Raw genomic sequence first — 25,246 nt, 5'->3', positions numbered from 1 at the left:
TTAACCCGAAGAAAGCCACTCTTATTACCTGAAAACTACAAAAGAAACTATACAACAGAGATAAATCTTCACATATCTGCTGTGAAAAAAAATAATAATATATAAAAAAATTCTCAAGTCAAATTCAAACTGTCAATAGCTATCCTCAGCTGAGAGGCAGAACAGGAATACAACTCCTAAGGTGCTTGCAATAAACCAAGAGCAACGCCCAATGGAATGGCTTCCTCTTGAGATTGTGAAGCTTTCCATATCCTGAAGTCCTCATCAAAGAATCCTTCTTCCATCCAATACTCTAGTGTTCTTATGGAGAAGGGCCCCTGCACATTCCCAGATGGATCCAAATAATTCCAAATCTTCTTCTTCACACTCCCTCCCTTCTCTGCTACTTGGTTTCCATGACCCACATCCAGCTCAATAACAGCTTCCTCTTCATCATCAATTTCAATGACTGCCTGATCAGTAGTCTTCACTTTTGAATCACTGTTACCATTTCCTGCGACAAGAAGAATCAAAGGAAATTCCAAATCAGCTTAAGCTTCAAAATCCTGGCTTGAATTGGCACGCATAAGGTACAAGTTGCCTAGACCAAAATTGAAGTTCCCAATCAAATTGGATGTGAGTCGAGATTTCACTATTTTAGAGTCAATGGATGTTATTTATATTATCCTTCTAATATAATCATTTCTTTATTTAGTTCTGATAAATATATGAATTCATCTTAGCATTATTTTTGTCACGGTCAACTTCATAAAATAAAATTAACATGCTTGTAATCTTATAAAATTTACCTTTAAGCCTATATTATATTCCACATAATACTTCTACGCAACTTCTAACCTTAATTCTAACAATTATATTCTCATTCACCTCTTCAAAATCCATGTTAGTTAAATTTATAACTCAGGCATCACTTTGCCTTCTAGTAATATTGACTAACAATTATTAATATCACGTCCACTGAAATTGCATATTATACACACTATTTATTATAATAATTCTTAATATTCTAAATATTTTCTTTTTTGTTTTACTTTTCACTTATTTTTGCAAATGACTCACTAAGTAAAAAATAGCCAAAGCTCTGGAAGCCATTAAAAAGAACTCGGAGTAAATGAAAATTAGAACCTTCAAATTTTTCTCCAGCAATTATCTTGTCATAATTAGTGGTATGCATTGGTGAAAAGCTTGGATCAGCATCTAATGCATTATGAAAAATACTGCTGCAATTTAGAATATGTAGAAAAACAGGACAGAGTTGAGGATTCAACTAAAAATTAAGAACCTTCATGTTTTTCTTTGGTGACCATCAAATCAGGATAGGCTGCATCCCCTAGTGAAGTCCTTAGAACAAAATCTAGAGCATTAAGCAAACATTTTCAGCATTAATAAAATAAAAAATCTGTGATAAAGCTACAGTAAATGTAAGATTCAAGTAAAATTGAAATAAAAAGTCTTCACTTTTTTCTTCAAAAATAATCTGCTTGGTAGTGGTTATAAAGCTTGATTTAAGACTCGGAATGACACCTGAGGCCAATAAGAAAACATTTTCAATTTCATAAACCAGAACTAATAAAGAAAGTCACAATGTGCTTTGTCCTAAAAACAAATCGCCATAAAATAAGAGATTTCAGCCAAGGTATGGGAACCACTGACATAAAATAATCTCATGCTACTTTCCATAGTTGTTTGAAATAAAACTTACAAAAGGAATAAACCTTTAATGAAATACCTAAAAGAGGTAATTTTCTCATTTTAATGACACAATAGAATCAAATAGATGCTAAAATTACAAATTACAATAGCATAACAATTAGTGAGAATGAAACTCATAGAAGTATTTTTTGACAAGTACCTTGTGCTTCCGCCTTATTAAGATTTGTAACATCCTTTGCTGGGACATTAGAATTAGCACCTGAAGTCATCAAGAAAATCTTTTTAAAACTATTAAAATTTTGAAATTATTACATAACAAAAGCTAAGCCAAACTTTCTGTTAAGTCAGAATTTCTATACCAAAATTTAGAGGACTCTGAAACATGCAAGAAAATTGATTGTATTCATTTAAGGACATAAGATGAATCACATCAATAGATGCCAGAAAGGAATTAAAACCAATGGGTCTGAATCGATGATATTTTCAGATTTGGAAAAACAATTTTTGACAACATAAACGTTATAAATAATCACAGAATATCCAAGGTATTTCTGTCAGGATAATATCATAGCTAAATGAGGGGACTATTAACCCCGCTATCATTTATTTCTTTGCTTCTCTTGCATCAAAGCATTCCTTCTGATTTTATGTTATCTATCATGGAAATAAAAACAAAGATACATAACCTATTAGTACTCTGAAATTTGCAAATATACCTTGTGATACTTCCTGTTTGATTGCCCAATTGAAATACTTTGGACAAGTAGAATGATCCTATTGTGTTCAACTCATTATCCATTTATTTGATTCATTTGTTCAAAATGGAATGAGCCAAACACACTCGATCAATCTGAGCTCATTTATACCCTTAACCCATAGTGAAAAATGTTTATTAAGTTTCCAACACGCACACACACACACAGACAGACACATGCACGCAAGGTAATACTGATATTAGTGTTAATATTCAACATGTTACCGGACATCCATGGCATTTCTAAAATTAATGTAATATTTCAACATATTTTATTTGACTTTATTTCATGAATCTTGTTGCAATCTAGAAAATTCGCACTGGTAGAGTAATAGCTAAGCATCTCAGCGTCGTAAATAATCCAACACACACACGGGTGATAAAAATAATAAGAAGAGATGCCATAAATTTTTACGTGGAAAACCCCAGAAAGGGAAAAAATAAAAGAGGCTTAGCCCAACCAAAATGCTCCACTAAAAGTTTGTGAATACAAATATGAACCCTTATCGCATAACCAGGAAAGGGTTACAAAATTTCTCTAATGGGGAACCAGTCTACGAAGCGAAGCCTATTGTTCTCTTCCTCTTTTTTGCAAAGAAATTTTGGACATCTAAAAGAAGACAAGGAAGTCCACAATACTAGGGCCTATAAGACCAAGTTACAGTGTCCCATAAGCTTGGACCTCTCTTTCAGAAGAGAACTATCGCCTTCGCTTCTTGCTTTCCTCTTTTCTGTCTCTGTCTTGACTCATTCTTACCCGAATGGATAGATTCACATCGCTTTATGAACGTAGACCGTCTCTCTCGTCTGCTACCTTTCCAAAACTGACAGCAGCTTGCCAAACAGCTAAAAGAAAAAAGAGTACAGGGCGTAGCACGGCATAACGTATACGATTGGATTGAAAAAAGGCATAAGCCTCGGGCAATTTGGCGAAGAAAAAACTACTCGAAGAAAGGTGCGGAGCAATTCAGACCTACAATGCCATTCGCAGAAAGCTTCGTTATACAAACGGTCGGGAGTCCGTGAAAATGCAGGGTACATAGTTGGAGGGTATTTAGAACACTGTGTTATTTTGTAGGGTGTTTTGTTACTTCGTAAAGTATATCGTTACTCTGCCATGTACGTCGTAACTCAGCAAGGCGCTTCGTTGCAATGTACGTCATTACTTCGCAAGGTCCATCAAAGGTGACAAGCAGATGGCAACCGACAATGATTGATGGCGGATGGCGGATGGCGGATGGCGGATGGTAGACGGTTGTCGATGATGGTCGACAGCTATAGAGAAATGAAGTATTCGTCGGGTCATCGGTTTGGAGAAACTTTGAAAATTTCCTCCTCATTCAGTTCCTGGTCTCGGTCTCGATCGTCTAGGTCCATGACCCCTTTAATGAATGGAGTGAGACTCTATTTATAGATTTTGGGAGTGGCATCCTCCGTAAATACTGCATAAATCCAAATCACTTCATCGGATGATCCAGAGTAATCCCCTTTATCAGATGATATTTTATGGACATTTAAGTGCTTTAATTGTGAATTTTTCTCTCTTCCGTCTCCTTATATATTTACAATTATATTTTATTTTTTGGTAGTTATTTTGGGTAAAACATGTCTATGATAATGCTCTTGTATGAATAAGTTTGTTTTCTCAAGTATTTTAAATATTACAGAATAGGTTCACTATGACAAAGTGTCGACTCAGCCCATTAGATTTTATGCCATAAAATTTATTGGACTATATACAAATTCAGTTCAACAATCATTGCAATGAGCATTGGAAGGATACATATTAATGGACTACTGCACCTTGTTTTTTGTTGTTGGATCTATAACCTCCTATAATATTGTAATAATATTGATGGTGAATGATTTCAGCACTCAAATCTTCCTTAATTTGTAAGCAGTTTCAAGTACAAATCATAATTTGAAAAACAAGAAACTCCAAGAGTAAGAGATATAAAGAACTCCTGCAGATTCAAAAATAAAAAAGGAAGTTTGAATATTTTAAAATATCCAAAATCTCATAAATTTAGTCATGGAAAAAGCCATGATAAACTTTTATGTCTTCTCTATGGAAATGCAATGGTCTACCTTCAGTAGCCTCAGCCTCTATGTCAACAGCGACCTCGGGCAGTTCCTTTATGAGGCGCGTTATTTCCTCTGGTTTGCTGAGCAGCTTTTTCCTCTCTATGTAATCAAATAATGTGCTCCCAATTAAGGTAAAACCATGCCTCATTTAGATACTTCGTGGCAGAGCTTTATGATACAAGCCATTACCAGAGAGAGAGAGAGAGAGAGAGAGAGAGACTGAAATCATAAGCATTTGCACACAAAATGCTAAAAATAAAAGGATATTCTTTGCGCCAACCTTTCTCATTTGCCCGTTCAATTAGTTTCTCCAGTTTCAGGAGCTCTTTTTTTACCGACTGAAAATTAAAAGACATTTATAGCACAGCAAAATCAAAATAAACACATAAATTACTGAATAATCAGCCAACTAGATCATTGCAGTCAATAAAAGGAGTCAACTATCAAGCACCACTAAAATGCATCTGCAAAAATATGGAAAAAGCTGTATGAAAAGCAGAATTTGTCTTCTCATTTTACCCCCTTTCTAATAATAATACCTAAAAGAACAGTGATTTAGTTCTACAGAAGAAAAAAAAAATAAGCTTCTGAATTGACTCCAATAAATTATGGATTCCAACAGCAAATATAATCTCATCAATACAGTGCGAGTGAGGAAAGGTTCCTTTGAAGCTTTAGAATTGCTAAGATTCTTCCTTCCCACACCCTCATCAACCAAAAGGGCTTTGAAATATCATTTATACTTTCTTTTTCGTTGCAGCACTGGCACATAAGAATTTTGTTGTTTTTCTCTTGCAATTGAGTGGTATTTGTGAATTTTTCGAACATAAATTACGGATTTTGATCATTAGAGGTGGCATATCAATGTTTCTTTGCTTGATATAGCGACAACTCTTGATCATTGAGTTAATTCTTTAGTGCATCTTAAAAAATCATTCCCGGGCATGCAATAGGTTTCCCATCCATCATTAGAACCACCCTCATTGAATATCCACTTACATCATGATGGCAGGCTGCCGGGGGGCTGAACCGGGGTTTGGGTTCAGCAAGGGTTGCCAGTTCAGCGGGGAGGCCAAACCAACTTGCCCTAATTAGAGTTGGAGGGCTGCCGCCGCCTACTTAATTGGGTTTATCATTGGGTTAATTCTTTAGTGCATCTTAAAATATCATTAAATATCTATCCAAATTCAAAACTGCCCTCATTTAGGGTCTGTTTGGGGCAATTGCAGTTTATTGACAATCTGCTGATACACGACTAATTCAGATAAGCTGCTGATCAGCAGCTGATCCGGATAAGCTGGTTGACTGTTTGGTTTATGCAGTTGGAAAATAGTTGATTTGCAGCTGATCGTGGATAAATGATCATTCTGCTCCTATGCAGAAACGTTGTTTGCAACGGAACTATCATAACAATATATTTGATACTTAAGAAGCAAAAAATCACTTCAAAACAGTAGAACAAAAAACACACCTCATATAACAGTATCAAGTGTATGCTAAAAAATATATTAAATTACATTTAAAAAAATGATAATATTCAGACGCAATTATATCAGAAACCTTTGCAAAGGCCACCAACTACAAGATCTCCGCAGCAGCTACTTAAGAAGCCCGATAATTCAAAAAAGATATATATAGATTCCAATTCATATAGAAGATGGAAGCTTGCTAACATCAAGGATAAAGTACCATATGAAGTTCCCTCAGCTTATCAGATCAACAGCTCAAAATCCATCCATAATTCCACAAAAGACAAATCACAAATCTCAAACAGACTGAAAATTGCATGAGGAAAGTCAAAAATCTCGTGAGGAAAAAATCTCGAGCACCAATATATAAAATGCCGCAAAAAATTCCAACACGTAGAGCCAAAAATTGCATCAGGAAAGTCACGATTCCATCGACAACCGCATGATTACACAGAGCCAAAAATCGCAGGAACTTGCAGAGAAAAGTAACCAGAGCACCAAGTGAGAAGGGAGAGGAGAAAGGCAATGTTAAGGGCGAGAGAGGCACGGGTGAGGGAGATCGATCGCAGAGCTAGGGTAAGGAGAGGGACTTGAGATCGAGATCGAAAAGACAGCGGGGTAATAATCTGTAAAGGAATGCGGGTCGTGGGGTCAATCCCGTGGTCGTGATCCTTCGAAAATAACTCTCGTCTCTCCCGTGTTTCCAGATCCACCCACCGAACGTAATTACCAAACAATCAGTCAACGATTTGAAAACGCAATACGCGTAAATAAGCTGTCTCAAACGGACCTTGAATATCCACTTAAATCATAACGCGGGTCTGCAGGAGGTCTAAAACGGGCTTTGGGTTCAGCAAGGGGCTGCTGGTTCAGCGGCTAAACCGGTTGGCCTTCGGCGGGAACACTAAACCGACTGACCCTAATTAGGCAAAGTCCCCTCGCCGCCACCTCCCCTCTCCTAGTTATCTTAGTTTATTATAAAAATATGTTATTACCAGGTTTTACAGTTTAGTTTTTTGTGTTTTGAGAATTTTGTCCAACTTGTTATCGGTGGTTGTTTTCCCATCTAGAACTATATCTGAATGCAAAAAGATGTCTCGGCTGTAACTCGTCCGAGGTGGTGATCTTCTCTAAGAACTTAATGGGTGCTCCAGTTGTAACTGGCTCCTACGAGGATAGTTATCTTTCCCAACTCTCCACATTGCCCTCTTCCCTGTTGCCAACCAACACCCGCACTTCCACCTCCTTGCTTCCAGCAGCCCGCCCCAAGACCTACTCCCTACTTTTGTTGTCCAATCCACTACCAGCCCCCCCCCCCCCCCCCCCCCGTGTCCCCCTCATCCCTTCTCCCTACCACTTGTTGCTCCGCTCACTCTCCACAAGCCCTTCCTCATTGTTGTTGTCCAACCACAGTTGCATATTACCATAACTATTTTCGTTACTGCTTGTTGTCATTCTCATACTCTTCTCGGCCACTAGACATCCTACCCACACCTTATTATAGCCGCATAGCCCTACCTTTCTTTTCCATGCTATAATCGCACCCCCTCCTACCCTTCCTGCTACAACCGCCCCATAGGCTAACATCCAGCCAGCTCCCTACCAACATATCTCCCCGCTAGCCAGCCGCCACTTATTTCCTTCACCATCATCCTAGGGTGTCATTTTATGTTTGTTGTCGTTTATTTTCTGTTTTGAAAAGTCGTCGTAATCTATTTGAATTTCAACAATAATATTTTTGTCCTATTATGATTTGGATTAACTCTGCTATCATTGGGTTAATTCTTTAGTGCATCTTAAAGCATCATTAACAATTATACAATAGGTTTCCCATCCATCACTAAAAGTACCCTCGTTGAATATCCACTTATACCAGCTTACAATTTGAATGGTTTTCAAAAATTTGGTAAGGCAAGTTTAGAGCCTTGCTTGTATTCTTCTTCATTGGAAGTAGTATCTTAATATCTGAGTGACAACATATGAAAAAGGCACACATACTAAAGATTGATGAGGGAACATGTGGTCGTACTGACAAGCTCCCATGAACATCTATCATTGTACAACCTAAGTTACTTGTCTTCAACTTAGAGTGATCGGTCTTGATCTTCAACTCAAATTCTATGTAGAGGGGGAATTTCTCTGTAAACTTGAACTTCTTTATGAGGTGAAGATAGCGTTGTTGTAGAAAGTTCAACATGTTCTACAGAAGCTCCAGAAGCTCCAGAAGCTCCTCCCACGACTCATTCACGATCATGATATCGCAAAGATAAATGATAACGAAGTCATAGAGGTACAATCAAATAACAATGTTCATAAGTCTCATGATAGTGTTCAAAGGACAAGGTTGATGAACCGTTCAAATGGCATGCCCAACCATTCATACAACTCTTGCTCATCTTGAATGCATCTTCCAAATACCTTGCTCATTGATATATGTTTGATGATGACCAAACTTTATATCGAATTTGAAGAAGAAGATGGTGAGCTTGAGTTGGTTCGACAAGTTGTAATGCACGATAGAGGTTTAGCTTTATTTTGCTAAGGACATAATCATCGACACATAACCCTTACGCATTGTCTTTCTAAGGAACCATCATAATGGTTACACTATAAAAAGAACTAATGGTTGGATCAGCCCATTCTCAAGCAACCTTGTAACCTATATTTTGATCACCTCACTTTAAATGACTAAATTTCAATACACAAGCAATTTTAACAATGTCATGTTTGAGATGAACTATATATCATGCAAGATGGGTCATTTAGATAGTAGCCTTTAGACTTCTTTGGGGGGTGAAGCAAACTCCTCAATCCGCTAGTATGCATACATGTTGTCACGACCCAGCCTTGAACTTAGAATAACTAAGACGAGAATAAACAATCAGACAGTAAAATTAGATTTTCTATAACAAGCAAATATAATCCAAATGAAAAAAAAAAAGAATCACTAAAGAAAATAAATTAAAGTAATATAATAAAATTTACCCCATTTTTTATTGTCCGTGTATTCTATAAATATTCCTTCTATTATTCATATTTTAATTAAAAAATTAGCCCTGAAATACTAATTTAAAACATCAATGAAATAAAAAAATCAGTGAGCGCATCTACTTCTAAACTACAGTAACGTAATGAACATGAAATGATATGCATGTTAGTCAGAAATACTATAACTCAATACAAAAATATTAGACAATTTACTTTTTTAGATATGTTGTTCACGATAGTTCATAACAGTTAATGTGTTTTATTGTATAAATAATATGTCTATAAAATCTTATATATGCACAATCATCACAGAACCACTATCTAAAAATTGTATCATTTAAAATACTTCAATATCAATATCTTTTTTTTATTTATGAGTAAGAATATCTTAGCGTTACTATCTAGTACCATAAAACGGTGAGCTCCATCATAATTAAACATGCACATACAAACATACTATAGTTCTTATCCTTCATATGCTCTTTTCATTCAATTCTACATTTACATAATACATAACAATAGTATTTTTAAAAATGTATATTCATCATGATGATATGGTCAACATCTAAAACAACATTTAAATTAAAGTACAATAGTGTAACAAGTTTCAGTAACAATCAATAAATTCAATTTAAAAGAAATAAAAAACTATTATAATTTAAATGTAAGAGTTCTCACATCGATTCTAGACGATTTTCTTACTCTCAACTTCTATCACCTCTTTCAAATTAACACCTATAAAATATGCAAAATTCATGCTACTAATTTTTATCACATTATTTTATTAAAATTTAATAATTAATTAAATTTTAATTAAGATTTCAATCTTTCAATTTTAAATTTAATCATTGCAATTAATCCTAATATTATATAACATTAGTTTAAACAAAATACTATTAGAAATAAAAGACTAACTTTTCTCCACTTTCTCTTATTTTGCACAATCAATAAAATAAATTTCATTTCATCTTTAATTCTATTTGTCAAATTAAAATTACTAAATTTAATTCATATAATTTGAATAATAATTAAATAATTAAATAAAATAGCTTATATAATAAAAAAATATAAACCCTTACTCTTCCTTCCACTATTTAGTTGCACCTCCCGCACGCAAACCAATTTCACACGCTACTGCTTCGAACACACAAGGGCACGAGTTTCTCCTTTCGCACCACAGCCACTAGACGCTTCTCTCATGCACGCAGAGAGCTTATTTCCTCTCCAAATTCACACATTAGGCACTTGCAATTCACTTCCAAGGTCATGATACACTAATTCCTCCTCCCTAAATTGCTCGACTAGTATTTTCTCGCAGGTGACACCCCCCCTCCAACTTAAAGTCACACTAAACTCGTCTCCTGCACACAACAACTCACTAGCTTGTCAACTACAACAAATCCTTCTCCTTATCTTCAAATCTTGTTTTCCCTATATTGTCCCTCCTACCATCAGCATCTGCCTCTTCACTTCTTTGATGTCGTCTCCCTGGATCGACACCCACAGGAGAACCCACAGCCAGCAACCCCGCACATAGGGCTTCTCTTCCCCTTCACACAGAACACGTGACTTTGGCTTCATCTCCCTTCTTCCCAAGCACACTAACACTCACACAGATGGTGTAAACCTCTTCTTCTTCCTTCTCCTTGCTCTTCACTTCTCTCATTCTGCGTTCAATTTTGTTTATGTTGTCATTTTGGTTCGAATGAGGTGTCTCTCTCTTAATAGGAAACTGTTAAAGCAATTATTAATTTCAACATTTAAAATATATAAACATGATTCATACCTGAAGTATCAAATCACTTCTTATCATGCAAGAAAAATCTATGTTATCGAAAAAATTTCAAGAAGAAGTTTAAATCTCATTCAAGGAGAAGAAACATGAATACGATAAACAATGGTTTATTACAAGATAACTTTCCCCCAACAATTGAAACATGATCACATCACATCTAAAGCAATATAACATAAAAATAACAAGACATATCTTCAAAATAATATACTAGAATGACACTCTTATAACATGCGATAAACATAACACTCATCAATTCCTAGTAGCATCAACATCAACAATAGGTTTTTCACGCTCTCTACAGAAAATAAACTCGAGGTTGAATAAGTTATCTTCGTTGATCTTGAGTAGGAGCTGAAGCTCTAAACTCTATCATTCTCTAACCATCTACAGTTTTTTGTGAAAGAGCTCCAACTGATTTATACTTTTATGAGATTTTCTGATCAAGTGAAGGGCAATGTCAAACCATGTGACAAGGTAAACGACACCCGTAACATGCATATGAGCTCATCAAACATTCAACTTTATATTGTTTATCACATTTAACACAAGTGACTATAGTAACACAAGTAACTTCAGAACTTTAAGAAGTGTCAACACTGAATCTATCAAAACTAAACTTGGGCTTCTTCATCAAGATTAAATTATTTAATCATAAACATTTCTTAGGTACCACTTTTGTCACGACCTGGCCGAGGCTTAGAGTTAACTAAGGCAAAAAAAGACGGTCGAACAATAAATAAATTTCTATAACTAATAATTTATAATCCATATAAAATGAAAGACTAACTAAAAAATTAAAGTAATACAATTAAATTTACCTAATTTCTAATTATTCGTGTCTTCTATAAATTTTTTGCTCTATTATTCATCTTTTAATCAAATAATTAGCCCTGAATGATTAATTTAAAACAAAAATGAGCTACAAAAGCCAAAGAGTATATCTACTTCTAAACTACAGTAATATAATGAAAAAGGAATGATATGTATGCTAGTTAGAAATATTATAAATTAATATAAAAATATTATACAATTTACTTTTTTGGATATGTCATTCATGATAGTTCATAACATTCAATATATTTTATAATATCAATAACATGTCTATCATTTTATGACTGTATAGTCATCACAAGAGCAACGTATAAAAATTTAATCATTTAAGATATTTTAATATCAATATCATTTTCTAGTTATATGCACGAGTACCGTAACGTTCTTTCGATAGTACCATAAAGAAGTAAACTCCATCATAGTCAACCTATGCACATGCAAGCATATTATATAGTTCATATCATTCATATGTTCTTTTTATTTAATTTTACATTTACATAATGCATAAATTAGTATTTCTAAAAATTTATATTCATCACAATAATATAACCAACATCTAAAAGATCATTTAAATCATAATACAGTAGTGCAATCAGGTTTTTGATAATAATCAATAAATTTGATTTAGAAGAAATAAAAGCTATTATAACTTGAAAAAAAAAGTACTAATCTCGATCCTAGACGATTTTCTTGTCCTTAACTTCTAAAACCTCTTTCAAATTAACACATATAAAATAGAAAATATTCATGCTAATACATTTTTATCGCACTACTTAATTATACTTCAACTAATTATTAATTTTTAATCATTAACTTATCATATTATTTTAATTAAGATATCAATCCTTCAATTTTAAATCTAATCATTGCGATTAATACTAATATTATTTAACATTAATTTAAACAAAATACTTATAGAAATAAAACACTAACATTTCTCTACTTTCTCTTCATTTGCACAATCACCAAACTTGATCTCCTTTCTTTAATTCAACTGTTTGTCAAATTAAAATTACTTTAATTCATAGAATTTGAATAACATTTAACTATTTAATTAAAATAACTTATATAATAAAAAAATATATAAACCCTTGCTCTTCCTTCCATTGTTTAGTGGCACCTCCCGCATGCTACTTCTTGATGCACACAAAGGCATGAGTTCTTCCTTCCATTGTTTAGTCGCACCTCCCGCATGCTACTTCTTGATGCACACAAAGGCATGAGTTCTTCCCCTTGTACATGGATCGTTTGACACTTCTATCCGGTACGTAGAGAACTTCTTCCCTCTCCACCTTTACACAGAAAGCACATATAATTCACTTCAAGGTCACAATACGCTTATTCCTCCTCCCTAGGCTGCTCAACTAGGATTTTCTCACAAGTGGCACACCTCCTCCTACTAGAAGTCACACTGAACTCGTCTCCTGCACGTTAAGCCTCACTAGCTTGTCACCTGCAAACAAATCCTCCTCATTAGCTTTAACTCTTGCATGCCCTAAACTGTCCCTCCTACCAACAGCATCTACCACTTCGCTTCTTCGATGTCGTCTCCCTGGATCAACAGCCACAGGAGAACCCACAGCCAGTAGGCAGCCTTGCACATAGGGCATCACCTCCCCTTCAAACAGAACACGTGACTTCAGTTGCGTCTTCCTTCTTCCCGAGCGCACTAGCACTCACACGGGTGGCTTAAGGTTCCCCTTCTTCCTTCCCACTCATCACTTCTCTCGTGTTGTCTTTTGTTTCGTTTCTACTGTCATTTTGGTTTGAATGAGGTGCCCATCTCTTAATAAGAAACTATTGAGGCGACGTTTAATTCGAATCAACACAGAATCACTAAAATTCATTTTCTCTTTATTTTATTTTATTTTATATTTCAGTTATTACACGTCACCTTCCTTGCTCCTTTCTTCTTCAATTGGATGGACAAGCAACAACAAAACTCCTAAAATCTTTCTAGAACAAAGGTTAATAATATAATCCCGTCAAATAGTCAGAAGAAACCATGGTAAATTCAGGGCTTTGGTGCCCTTCAATAGATTAAGCTCACGGATTATTTGAATACCCAACTTGAAAAATGACATGTCCTTCACATAAAAAACAGTTCTTACATGTGAAACAATCAGACGTGCTTCAGAACTCTTTATCTACTATATGTTCGAGATTCTTGGCAGCTGCAAATGAGACAGCAATTGACAACATGACTTTAAATATCATTTTACAGCATCTACACCCTACCTTTCTCATTCATAACTTGATTTGAATATTAACAACTGTTTTGTTCATGCCATGACTGTTAAAGTAAGAAGTATTACCTAAGAATTAGCAGTTAAAAATATGAATCAATCAGAACATTCCATTTCCAGTTTAGTTTGTTTACAATTTTGCAGACTGCATGTAGTCTCATGCAAAATGAATTATCTCTATACACTTGATAGAAAAGTGAGACGTAAAGGGAAAAGAAAATGTACAAAACCTCCATGATATGAATGTTTTTCATACTCTTGATAAGAACATTATTTCTTTCACAAGTTATTAACTCAAATAGATTTGCAAAAGCAGCTGTAATATAAGAGAAATATTCTCACTTTTCTAATCAAATTAAGCTGGCATGACTTTTCTTCGGTAAAAAAATTAGCTCTCTCTTTCTTTTTATCCTACTGATTATATGTGATGGTTTTGCGTTTCGTAATAATAACTTGCCCATGCATTGAATGGGATAATTTCTAATACAACTGTAGTCTTTTAAACCCTTATAAGAACATACTACATAGGTTGGATGTAAACAGTATGCAAGGCACGGCCCTCTTGAGCCATGCTCGTGTTAGCATGCATCCTTCGCCTTCTCAGTAGGATAAAATATAGGGGCATTTGCATAAATAACACGCAATTCCTATGTATTACATATCTAACATCTAAAAGTTACATTTTACATTTATATAACCCAAATCTGTTAAATGATTTTTAAAAAGTGCCACTTTTTTAACTCTTAAAAAGGTTCATGCATAGCCAAGATGGCGTATGTGTAAAGATTGAAGTTTTGGTGTTAGATATGTACATACATAAAAATTAAGTGGTCTATATGTGATTCTTCCTAAAATAAAATAATATTACATTTGAACTAATATAAGATACTTGTGTGCGTATACATCAAACAATCTATTTGCCTATTTTTATCCAATATTCACATTCATGATGTACTTGCACTGAGCCTCAGGCTTATTTCCAATATAAATTAAATTTGGTCCGTGCTTGTTAGGCCAAATAGTGTTGTAACCCAAAATTGTGTCTGCACCCCCAAAAGTTGTTCTAGGGCTACTTCACTAGCCAGGTAACACTCCCTTCCTATGCATAAGGACCCGGAATCAGTCTGAATGCAGGCATGTAGTTATGATGTAACTCATTGAAACCCAATTATTCTTCGTAACTTTGATATTCATAAGGCTTAGTATTTAAGAACAAAAAGAAGGCCAACAAAAAAAAATATTGATAACAAAGTGTTGTTTGTTTGTAGAGAGAAATCAGGAGCGCAACAATAATGATTAAATCAAAGAACATTGTTGGAATAAGGTCTAGAGACAAACATGCTTCACCATATCCTCATGAACAGTTCTGATCTTTTCCTTGAGCTCATCCTGTCAACAAAAGAGGCATCGAATCTGAAAATTTGCAATTGAAATTACTTGGACATAATGATTGATAAAATAAAATAAAGAGATTTTTACAAGTAGACCACTATAAACTCTATTATTTACTTATGTTATTCAATTCTTTAAAATTACCAGAATACCAGCTAATTTTACAAAACATTCACTAATATATCACCTTAGCATCTAATAATTGCGATATATTTAGAAAAATAGGATGGTAAACCAATAGTTATATCATGTGGTAAGCATGTAAATATGAAAATGCGCGCTGATATGCAAGGAATTCCTAAAATTAGATTTTTACTGGCATATAACTATAAACTTTCATATTGTAATAGTTAAAATTATTATATTATTACTATTACAATTTATCAAATCACAGAGGAGAGCATCTATAACTTTCTGATGCACAGAAACACGGAACGAAGAAAACGAGCCACTCTTCTCAGTTTCATCAACAAATTAGATGGTTTATTATCAAGAAAAGAAGAGTGCCATTTTACTAAATCTATCAATTGCGACCATTATAGAATCAACTCAGCATGTTGTCCTCGGTAACCCCAATACAAAATCATCGCTTATATCTTTCCCAATGGAATTAGGGATTGGGAGAAGGGAGTATAAACCTTTGTTTTGGTATGTTCTTTTGAACCTCTAGCAGATTGTGCATTTTTTTGCAAATCGCCATATATCTCTTCTCAGTTTTAGCCAAAAGAATCTGATTTTCACAAGCTAAAATGTTTTATCCCTAATTATATGTGGACTTAGTCCCCCACTATGACATTTTTTGAAGATTTGTTGATGAAGGAAGGATTTCAGAATGCATAACTGATTCCTCTTAAAGAGGTATCCTTGCTATAAAGAGTAATTTGCAATTGGTGAGTGATTTATACATTGGTTCCAGGGGAAAGCAAAGATCTTGCCATATGCATACATCTAGCGAAGTAGCTCCATACCAATAATGCTAGTTTGTACAGCAACCAAGAGACTAGCTCAGTGGCTTAGAGCGTAGGCCACTCAATTTTAAATTCCTGCCTGATGTTTCTTGCAAAATTGAATTTTTGCAAGAAAAAGACCCACTGCAGATGCATTCAATCGAGATTACATTGGGATTGCAAAAACTGAAGGGGCTGATGGTCATTGAATAGTATAAATTCTTGCTGCATTGGGTAATGGTCAGTCTTAAAGCTCGTATAATTGCATATAACTCCTGCTCATATGTCAATCATATGTCTTTTTGCACTCATTTTCTTACCAAAGAACTCCACTAGTTAAATCTCATGTATGAAGACGGCTCCTATTCTCATAATTGAGAAGTCAATTTTTACATGAAATGGTTTTTCAAAGTTAGGAATACCGGATTGGATTTAAGTACCTTTCTTAGTTGCAGAAAGTGCGCATGTTGTTCCGGCCCCCAACTGAAACATGCCTTCAAGCATTTGATTATGGATGTGGTAATGGTGCTAAAATATTGATAAACCGCCTAGAAAAATTGGCGAAGCTGTGGAAGTTTAGAACCTTATTGGTTGCTGTAGGCGTTGGCAATAATGTAATCTTTACTGCGGTTTCACCAATGATGAAACCGAAGAAATGAATTTCGTGGACAGCAAATTCATACTTCGGCATATTTAAAAATAGCTAATTTTCTCTTAAAATAGAAAGCATTTTTTTGAGGCGGTGAACAAGATCTTCTAGACATGTAATATAGACCAACATATCAACGAAATAAATGACACAAAATTGGCTACGAAAGGATTTAAATCTCATTAGTCGCATGAAGGTGTTAGGAGTGGTACAGAGCACAAACGCCATAACTAGCCATTCTTATAACCCTTCTCGCGTCCGGAATGCCATCTTCCACTCTTTGCCTAGTCAGATATGAATATGGTGATAGCTGCTCCGAAGATGCAATTTGGAGAAGATTGAGGCCCCGACTAGTTTTTCCAATAGATCTTTCATTTGTGGCATAGGTAACCTGAACTTAATGGTGATTTTGATAGCACGACTATCTATAAACATGTCCCAAGTACCATCTTTTTTTGGAATGATCAATGCAGGAATCACACATTGGATTAGACTATACTAAATGAGTGTTTCTTCTTTTTCTTTTTTCTTTTTTTTTTTTTGTTTTTTTTTGCTTGCAACGAGTCATCCACAATTTTTTGGAGTATAGACTATTCTTTCGTGTTCAATCAATAATGGGCAAGTTGGGGTAGATTAGCGTCTAGAACCAAATCTATTTGATGTTGGATTGCAAGTATAGGAGGTAATTTGTTTGGAAGTTTTTAAAAAGAAACATCCATAAACTGATGTAATAAATTTTCTATAATAGGTTCCATATCTTGATGATTAGAGTTTGCTTCTGCAACAAGTAACACAAAGGTCATGGTTTCGACCCTACAAGCTGACATCAATTGGTTAGTGATGTAAGCGGACTTCTCGACATCAACCTATTTGCTGGAAGGAAGTGTAGGAAGGAGTTTGATCTTCTTGCACTTCCATTCAAATATTTCTAGGGCATTTGCAAGGCCATCCCCATAACAAATTGCCAGTTTTTCAAGGATTATATGGCACACATCCATATATATGACGTCACACATGACTTCCCACACAAAATTCTTGCCTATAGATATTGCTTTGCACAAGCCCATCACAAGGACTTCAACTCCCTTCTTTACCCAGCTAATTTCGTATGGATGTGGATGTCTTGATGTCTTTTGTTGTAATGCCTTCATGACCTTCTGAGGTATCACATTTTCCATGCATCCACTCTATAAACAAGTAGGTAGCATAGACCTGCAGGTATCTGCGTAGGAACAAACTGTAAAATTTGTTACGATAAAAGAAGGGGTCCTTGGAGACAATTCCTGCACACCCTATCTAGAAAGCTACTTGTGCACAGTAGAGAAGGCCACTGCACCTACTAAAAGCACATAGAATATTGTTTTGCTTCGTCATTGAATGCTTTTTAGCTTTTTGGCATTTGTTTTACTCGATTTCTATAATTTGCTCAGCTCTACTCCATTTACTAAATACAGCAGCTCAAGAAATTCTAATTATAATTTTTAAATAAAATAGCTCAACAAAATAATGAATCTTTTAATAACTCAATCAAAGGCATAATCATTTGATCTAAACAAGAAACCGCTTGGTTAAGCATAAATTAAGTCAACATTATAATAATAAAAAAATTACCCCAACTATTGCAAATGAGTAGGCAGATTTCACTTCTAATATTGAAACAATGCTGATGGCTCTGACTAGCAACAATTTTGACACACTATAGAGAATCAAGCGAAATAGTCGAGTACCAAACTCAAGACATACTTTTGGGAAATACCAAATCTTTGGCTAAAAAAAATATCAACCCTCTCCAAAATCTAAAAAAGCTTGCATGTTGTCAAAAAAGCCCATAGAAAGAAAATCAGAAAGCAATCAACAGAGAAATATATATCCTTCAAATCAAAAACAGAAGAACCCCACCTCAAAAGTTTGTCCTCCCCAATGCAAAAATAGCATCAATTGTAAAAGTTTACAAATGAACCTCATTACTCAGTGATTTAAGCTAACATGACATTTGAAAACTATTATAAGAGATTCATCATTGGGTTGTCCCAACAAGCAAAAAATACAAGCTTAAAGCCTCATGGTGACATTAGGGTGTCCTATCCAAAGATCTACCATTGAGAAAATAGGCCTTACAAACAAAAGCAATCTAGACTTCCACTAGCCAATATTCGTATCAAACGATAGCCCAAAGAATCATCCCAATATAAAAATAAAATGAAAATATAAGGAGAGCTTTACCATTTAAGCATAACAAGAATTCTCATGTCACCTTGATCATCATCAAAGATCTGTTGGAGCCTAGATACAACAATTCAAATCAAAGCTAACATACTGGAGGACATCAACTTCATGGGGATCAAAACTGTCTTCATGGCTGAGAACTGTTCAAGCCACTGACAGCAATAATTAAACACATAATGGTTTGTGGGGTTGCCTCATCCTCTGTATAAGGAGACCAACCTAAACTAGAGCATCAAGCATAAGAAGAACATGCTTAATCCTTACTTCCTAGATAAGGGAGATAGACGTGTTGGCACTAACTCCATCTTAGGTAGTTGTCAAAGACGAAGAGAAGACTACCGAACCTCTCTTCCTCTTCTTCTATCTCAATTTTGGCTTTGTTCACTATGAGAAAGAGTCGTTAACCCTGAACCTTATGAGCCTCCCATCCCCTATTGAGTTAAAAAGAGCCTTGGCCAAGTTAATCAGGTCTCTATTTAGTCACATTTAGGTCAAGTATTTAGGCTATGTAATTGACAAAATAATCAAATAAATTTCAGGTCAAACCAGAACCTGACCAATTAACCCAAATTGAAAACCAATCAATACATTTCAGACTAGCAATTTGGAAATGTGCCAGTTCTACACAACAATAAATTATAAATTATGGTCGCAAGTTGATATAAAGATAGCATAAACAAAATATCAACATACAACGCTAGGACTCTTGAAGAGACCTTCCTTCACAAGTTGTCGCAGATCCTCACATTCCTCCTACAAAAAAAATAAATTCAAGAATGGAACTCAGTCACACTAATTTATTTAAAAAAATTACGCATGTTTTATATTCAAGAGGACTAAAGATAGAACAAGCATAACATATCACATAGAACATATAATACTCCACATATTTGGTATATAACAACCTCTTTACCTCCTCAAAGTTATCATCTGATAGCATAGATATTTGGACAACCTTACAATAGTTGGAAACACATAGGACGATGTTTGTATAAATATCTCCTAATTTGTACTCTTCTGACTCCTTTTTCACACCTGCAGAGAGCCAACAAAAAGTCTTTTTACACAAAAAAAAATATAATTTGATACGTGAAATAAATCAAGAAAATCAAATGTTTTGATGCTTTACCAGTGATTTGATTAAGCTGGTACATTTTTAAAAGAGGGCCTTGTCCATAGTTGTCTTTCGGATCACTTTTTCTCCTTACAAAGCAGCCCACAACCTTCGTTTCAAATGTATTTGCGTCTTTCATTAGCTCCACAATCAGGGAACGCTTAAGATAGATTAACTTGATATTAGCTTCAGTTACTGCAGCAAAGCATTTTTTGGGAGGCTGCAATGTATGTTCTACGAAGTGACCTCTCTCTGTCCTTCGTTTGGAAGGAGATCTATCCATTCTTTGCTTCTTGAAGGACTTTGCATGATCATTTTCATCCAAACTAAATGATTCATCATCAGAATCATCGTTCTCAGCAAAGTGTTTCTCCAACAAACTGTATACTTTGAAAAAATTAACCTTCTTTCTCCTAAAAAGAGATAGCAACCTTGCATCACAAAATACATGCCTCTTCTTTTTTTTATCATGGCGTAGAAGATTGTTTGATTGGATATAATCTTTTACAATCTCATACACATCATGCTGACCTAGAGGTTGCCGTGTATCCTTTCCAAGAGATGTAAGAAACTCAATAAGTTCCTTCGATGCCCAGCCAATATACGTCTTCTTCTTTGACTTGTATTTCTCTTTAACCATTCTCATCCTATTTTGTTTACTCATAAAATTCTTAAAGGCCATAACTCCATCACCAAAGCCATCATCCGACCCTTCAACTTCATCCTGATCTTCAAAGTTTTCATCTAAATCAGACAAATTCTTGAAGTTCTCTCCCCTCTTGCGAAGATCATCAGCTGCTTGTAGATTAGCCAATGTCAGTTTTTCTTTTTCCTTAACTATCCACCAGTAGTCTTTGAAAAGAAATTCAAATGTCTCTGTGTCATCAAAGTCCACTGCATCCTGTAACATATCATAGAGTTTAAAAATGCCAAAATTAATTGAAAATCAACTATATTCCCTTTATGTTTAATTTATGTAAAACCTAAACCTAGATACACAAATAAATGCAGTGAAAACAAAAGGCCCATAAAAGGCTCAATGTGAAGGTACCCCATCAGAATCAACATCAACATTTTCTTCAATTAATTTTGCAAGCCTTAAGCATTCAAAACAGAAGCCTTTTGATCCTTTTACTTTAACAAACTCAGATACTCCGAAACATGTTCGACAAGAGGAGTATGGACAGCAAAAGCATTTGAATGTCGAATTTTTGCGGCAATTGTAGCATAAATGCCAATCTATCAAATAAAAAAGAAATAAATCATGAGAATCATATAAGATCCAGAGAATGTACATAAGGTAAACTGTAGAAAATCAAATAATTAAGTAGAAAAGATGAAGGTTAAGAAGAGATATGACAAATACTTGCCACAAGTCCATTGCTCATCTGACTCGAGAAAAGATTCATCCTTGTTCACACATTGTGGATGATAGGATTTAAGGCAAGCTCTGATGGCACAAAAAATAGCATAATCAGAAATGTCGAAATAGTCCATTAACTCTTTGCAGGAAGTCATTTTAGCCCCAGATTTTGCAAAAATGTCAATTTAGTCCCTTTACGCTTTTAATATGGGTTGAAATAGTTCTTAGTGAGAACTATTTTATGACTTATTAAAGTAGTTTGGGGACTCATTTAGCCCTTCTATAAACTTGGAAAAAATGCCTCAATCTAAATAGTTTGGGAACTATTTTGGCATTTTACTCGTAAGAAAAATGAAATAATCATGAACAAGCTTAGAAGCTAGGTAACCAATTACTTCGAAATAATTTCAGTTAAATTAAAGCTAAGAAAACAAAAGCATGCAAGCATACAATATTGTTTGCACCATATCCATTTCAGTAAAATTCATACTGGAGTCAAAGCATTAACCACAATAGAAAATGAATGAGCCCCAAGAAATGTACTAATACAGTAAATTGTAAAGAGTAGACCACACGAGCAAAGATAATTAAAAAAATTCATCTTTAAATGGCCAAGATTTTGACTAGCTACTTGAAATTCTACATTTTTTATATCAATAAATAAAACAAGCTTGACGGCTTTCAAATAAAAAAATGGATGGATAACAAAAATAGCAACTATCATGAAGAAATGATGAGTAGAGTAATTTAGCTAAAGGTTAACAATTCAATGTAAGAAACTATCAATAACAACAAAAATGCAAAAATTATTTTGGAATAAAGTAGACTATTTAAATTTTTTTTCTAGATGATCAAAAGAACATCAAACTATTGAATATGAGAACACCAATTTGCAATAAGATTCATAGAAGATTAAGTAACACATAATCATTAGCTAGCAATTGTAAGGATAATAAAATCATTATCATCATTAACCATATCCCAATTATATACAAAACATCACTTAAGGGGTAGTAACCTAGCTCGCACTTGCCTCCTACTTGTTAAAACAATCGAGTTAGGCTCTGAAATACCACTTCTGAGAAACATCCTAACATAGAAAAACACAATTGACTAATGTTTTATAAGTATTTTTTAATACTTGAAAATAAAATAAGTTGCTTTTAAAAATAATCAAAAAACTATCAGGTGTTTTAATTATTTTCAAAAAATTAATCTCAGTGACCCAACCTCCCCAAGCCAAAAAAAAGATGAAGTTTTCTTATAGTTCACCAACACACCCAATCATAACACCACTGTCCTCTTCCAAACCAAAACATAAAACCGCTTGTGCCATATTTAAGAAACCAAACTTGTTATTTCATATCAATATAAAAAAAAACAAAATAAACAAATCAACCTATTCTTCTTTACTTAATGGCTTCACTAAGGATAGTAACACCATGACCAGAGGTGTTGGTGGACTAAATGGAGATGACTCTATGGTTGGCGCCGGGTTGCTTGGCAGTGGGCATATGGTTGAATAGATGGGCCGCAAGATAGGACATACATACGATTGGACAATGGCTAGTGCAAGGTTGGCCAACATGGTGCATGCGGTCAGGCAGCCAACGTCAATGTTTTGAAAATAATTAACAAAATCAAAAAGTTGTTTAGAGTGCCTTTCAAAACAACTCTATTGGTTAACAAAAAGAATTACAAAAATTCTAATCAAAAATTTTTTTTTTCTAAATTAAAGGAAGGACAACAAATAGAAACAAAAAGCTATGTCAAACAGCCTAAATTCCAAAATATCTAACAAAATTTACTAGGATTTAACCAATTTAACATCTACCGTGCCAAATAGTTTTCAGGATTTAAGCCAAATGGCCCCTAAGCGATATGCAAAGAACACTAATCAAATTAAATCATGAAACAAGCGGCAAAGCAATGCACTATACTTTGCCAAGGTGAGATACAGAAACACCATAGAAATTTGCACAGGGACTGCATGCACCAAGGAAAGAAGTCAACAATTGCATCTTCTATAGCACTCAATGTAACAAATAGCTAATACGCACAGAATTTGGAACATCGACAGAGCCAAACAAAACCCTACACTTACGCATCAGCAAGCCAATCAATTCATCAGCCAAAAATGCAGCCAAACGACAGTCAAAGAACGATGATTCAGAAAGATAACTCACTTGAAATCGCAAACACGGATCTCGCCTCCATCTTTGCAAACGAAGCAGTAATCCTCTGAGAGATCGTCCTTGTCAATTACCTTCTTCCTCCTCCCCATTCCGTATCCCTTGGGGAGCGCCCTGAGGCCAACGCGAAGAAACGGCCCTTCTTTCCCGATTCAAAGTCCTCCAGGAAGACCAACGACGACACCTCAAGCTCCTCGGGACAAATGGTGGGGGTTTTCGCAGGAGTCGGAACTCCTTCGGCGCTCGCCTCGCGGCTCCGAGGAGCAGTAGGGTGGCTCCATCGACTGAAGGAAGGAAGACTGTACGCCGACGGGTGAACCGTTCATCGCAATACGAGTGCCGCGATTGGAAGAAAATTGGCGCCGAGATGAACGTGGAGTGGATCGAGCCTTTTTTGCCGTCTTAGGGCTGTAAAAGAACCAATGCACTCGATGAATTAGCCACAACATGTTCCTTCGAATCCGTAAATAAAGATTGTTACAATGTGAATTTATGCATCTATGTTCAATCAAATTCGTTTGTTGTTCATAAGAGAGAAATTTAGGCAAATTGGAGGGGAAACAATATTTAAGATAATTTAGGATTTAGAATTTATAATTAATAAATTAATAGCTCCGATTAAAATTATAAAACTATTTATTAAATTTTTGTATGAAAATTTAAATACTCATTTGAATCTATATATATATATATATAATTGTTTTAGTTAAAAGTAATTTTAATTAGGTTCATGATTCCTTCTTTTAAAAATATAATAATAATAATAATAATAATAATAAATATATATAAATATATAGTAATTAAATTGCACTAATTTAATAAATAAATAAGTTTAATTGCATATTTAGATGACGTGGAATTACTAGTTAAATCATTGAATTTATAGATTTATCACAGTTGCCGCATCTAGGAAAGTAATTGCTTATATCAAAGGATAAATGTACTAATTATAGTTAAGAGCATTAATCCTTGTTATTTATAGCAGATTCATAGTTATTTGTGTTTCATTTATTACTCATAATGAGGAAATCAAGTGCTTTAATTTATTCCTACAAAATTTCATGTGTAATTGAATTAATCCTACAATTATGATATTTTCATTTTCTATATTTTATTTGTATGAATTTACATTAGTCATATCGCGACTCACAAACCTATATGAAATTGAATACTTATTACATATTATATATGTGAAAAATTTTGTGTACTTGTATGTGATGGTATGTAGTTCAGTGAAACTCTTTTGGATATTTGTTAGCTAAGGCGAGGGGCTTATAGAGTGAAGACGCTACAGAAAATCGTCGGGTTTCATTGTTTTGGTATTGACCTTCCCAGTTTTATGGTGTCTGTGAAAACCAACAATATAAATATAAATGAAAGTTTAATAATAAGAAATTTGCTTCAAAATGATTGCATGTTTTTTTATGACAAGAATGCTTATTTGATGTTTACCACTCTTTTATTGCATTATGATGTTATATATGTATGTAATAATTTCCATATTTGTTGTGCATATTGCATGCTCCATTTCCTTTGTCGTTT

The 25,246-nt window shown here is 34.5% G+C and overlaps 1 protein-coding gene across 4 annotated transcripts; it reads right to left on the bottom strand.

Annotated features, from left to right (window-relative positions):
- Nucleotides 1–24,152, bottom strand: LOC110031345 (uncharacterized protein At5g08430-like). 4 transcript variants are annotated; one of them, XM_020734506.1, is made up of 14 exons: nt 23,699–24,152; nt 21,520–21,599; nt 21,201–21,388; nt 20,165–21,050; nt 19,949–20,070; nt 19,729–19,788; nt 15,160–15,210; nt 4,760–4,830; nt 4,496–4,608; nt 1,853–1,912; nt 1,459–1,524; nt 1,283–1,354; nt 1,126–1,197; nt 1–493 (listed from the first exon to the last, which is right to left on the bottom strand). In XM_020734506.1, exons 1-14 carry the CDS (start codon nt 23,794–23,796, stop codon nt 177–179), a joined length of 2,256 nt encoding a protein of 751 aa, XP_020590165.1. In that variant the 5' UTR covers nt 23,797–24,152; the 3' UTR covers nt 1–176. The 4 variants fall into 4 exon arrangements, with proteins under 4 accessions (XP_020590165.1, XP_020590167.1, XP_020590166.1 ...); XM_020734508.1 differs by lacking the exon at nt 1,126–1,197; XM_020734507.1 differs by lacking the exon at nt 1,853–1,912.
- Between the last annotated feature and the right edge of the window lie 1,094 nt (nt 24,153–25,246).

The sequence above is a fragment of the Phalaenopsis equestris genome, unplaced genomic scaffold (genome assembly GCF_001263595.1).
Source record: "Phalaenopsis equestris unplaced genomic scaffold, ASM126359v1 Scaffold000803, whole genome shotgun sequence".
Lineage (NCBI taxonomy): Eukaryota > Viridiplantae > Streptophyta > Magnoliopsida > Asparagales > Orchidaceae > Phalaenopsis > Phalaenopsis equestris.
The sequence above is the reverse complement of the archived record's forward strand: the minus strand, read 5'-3'. Positions and strand labels throughout refer to the sequence as shown.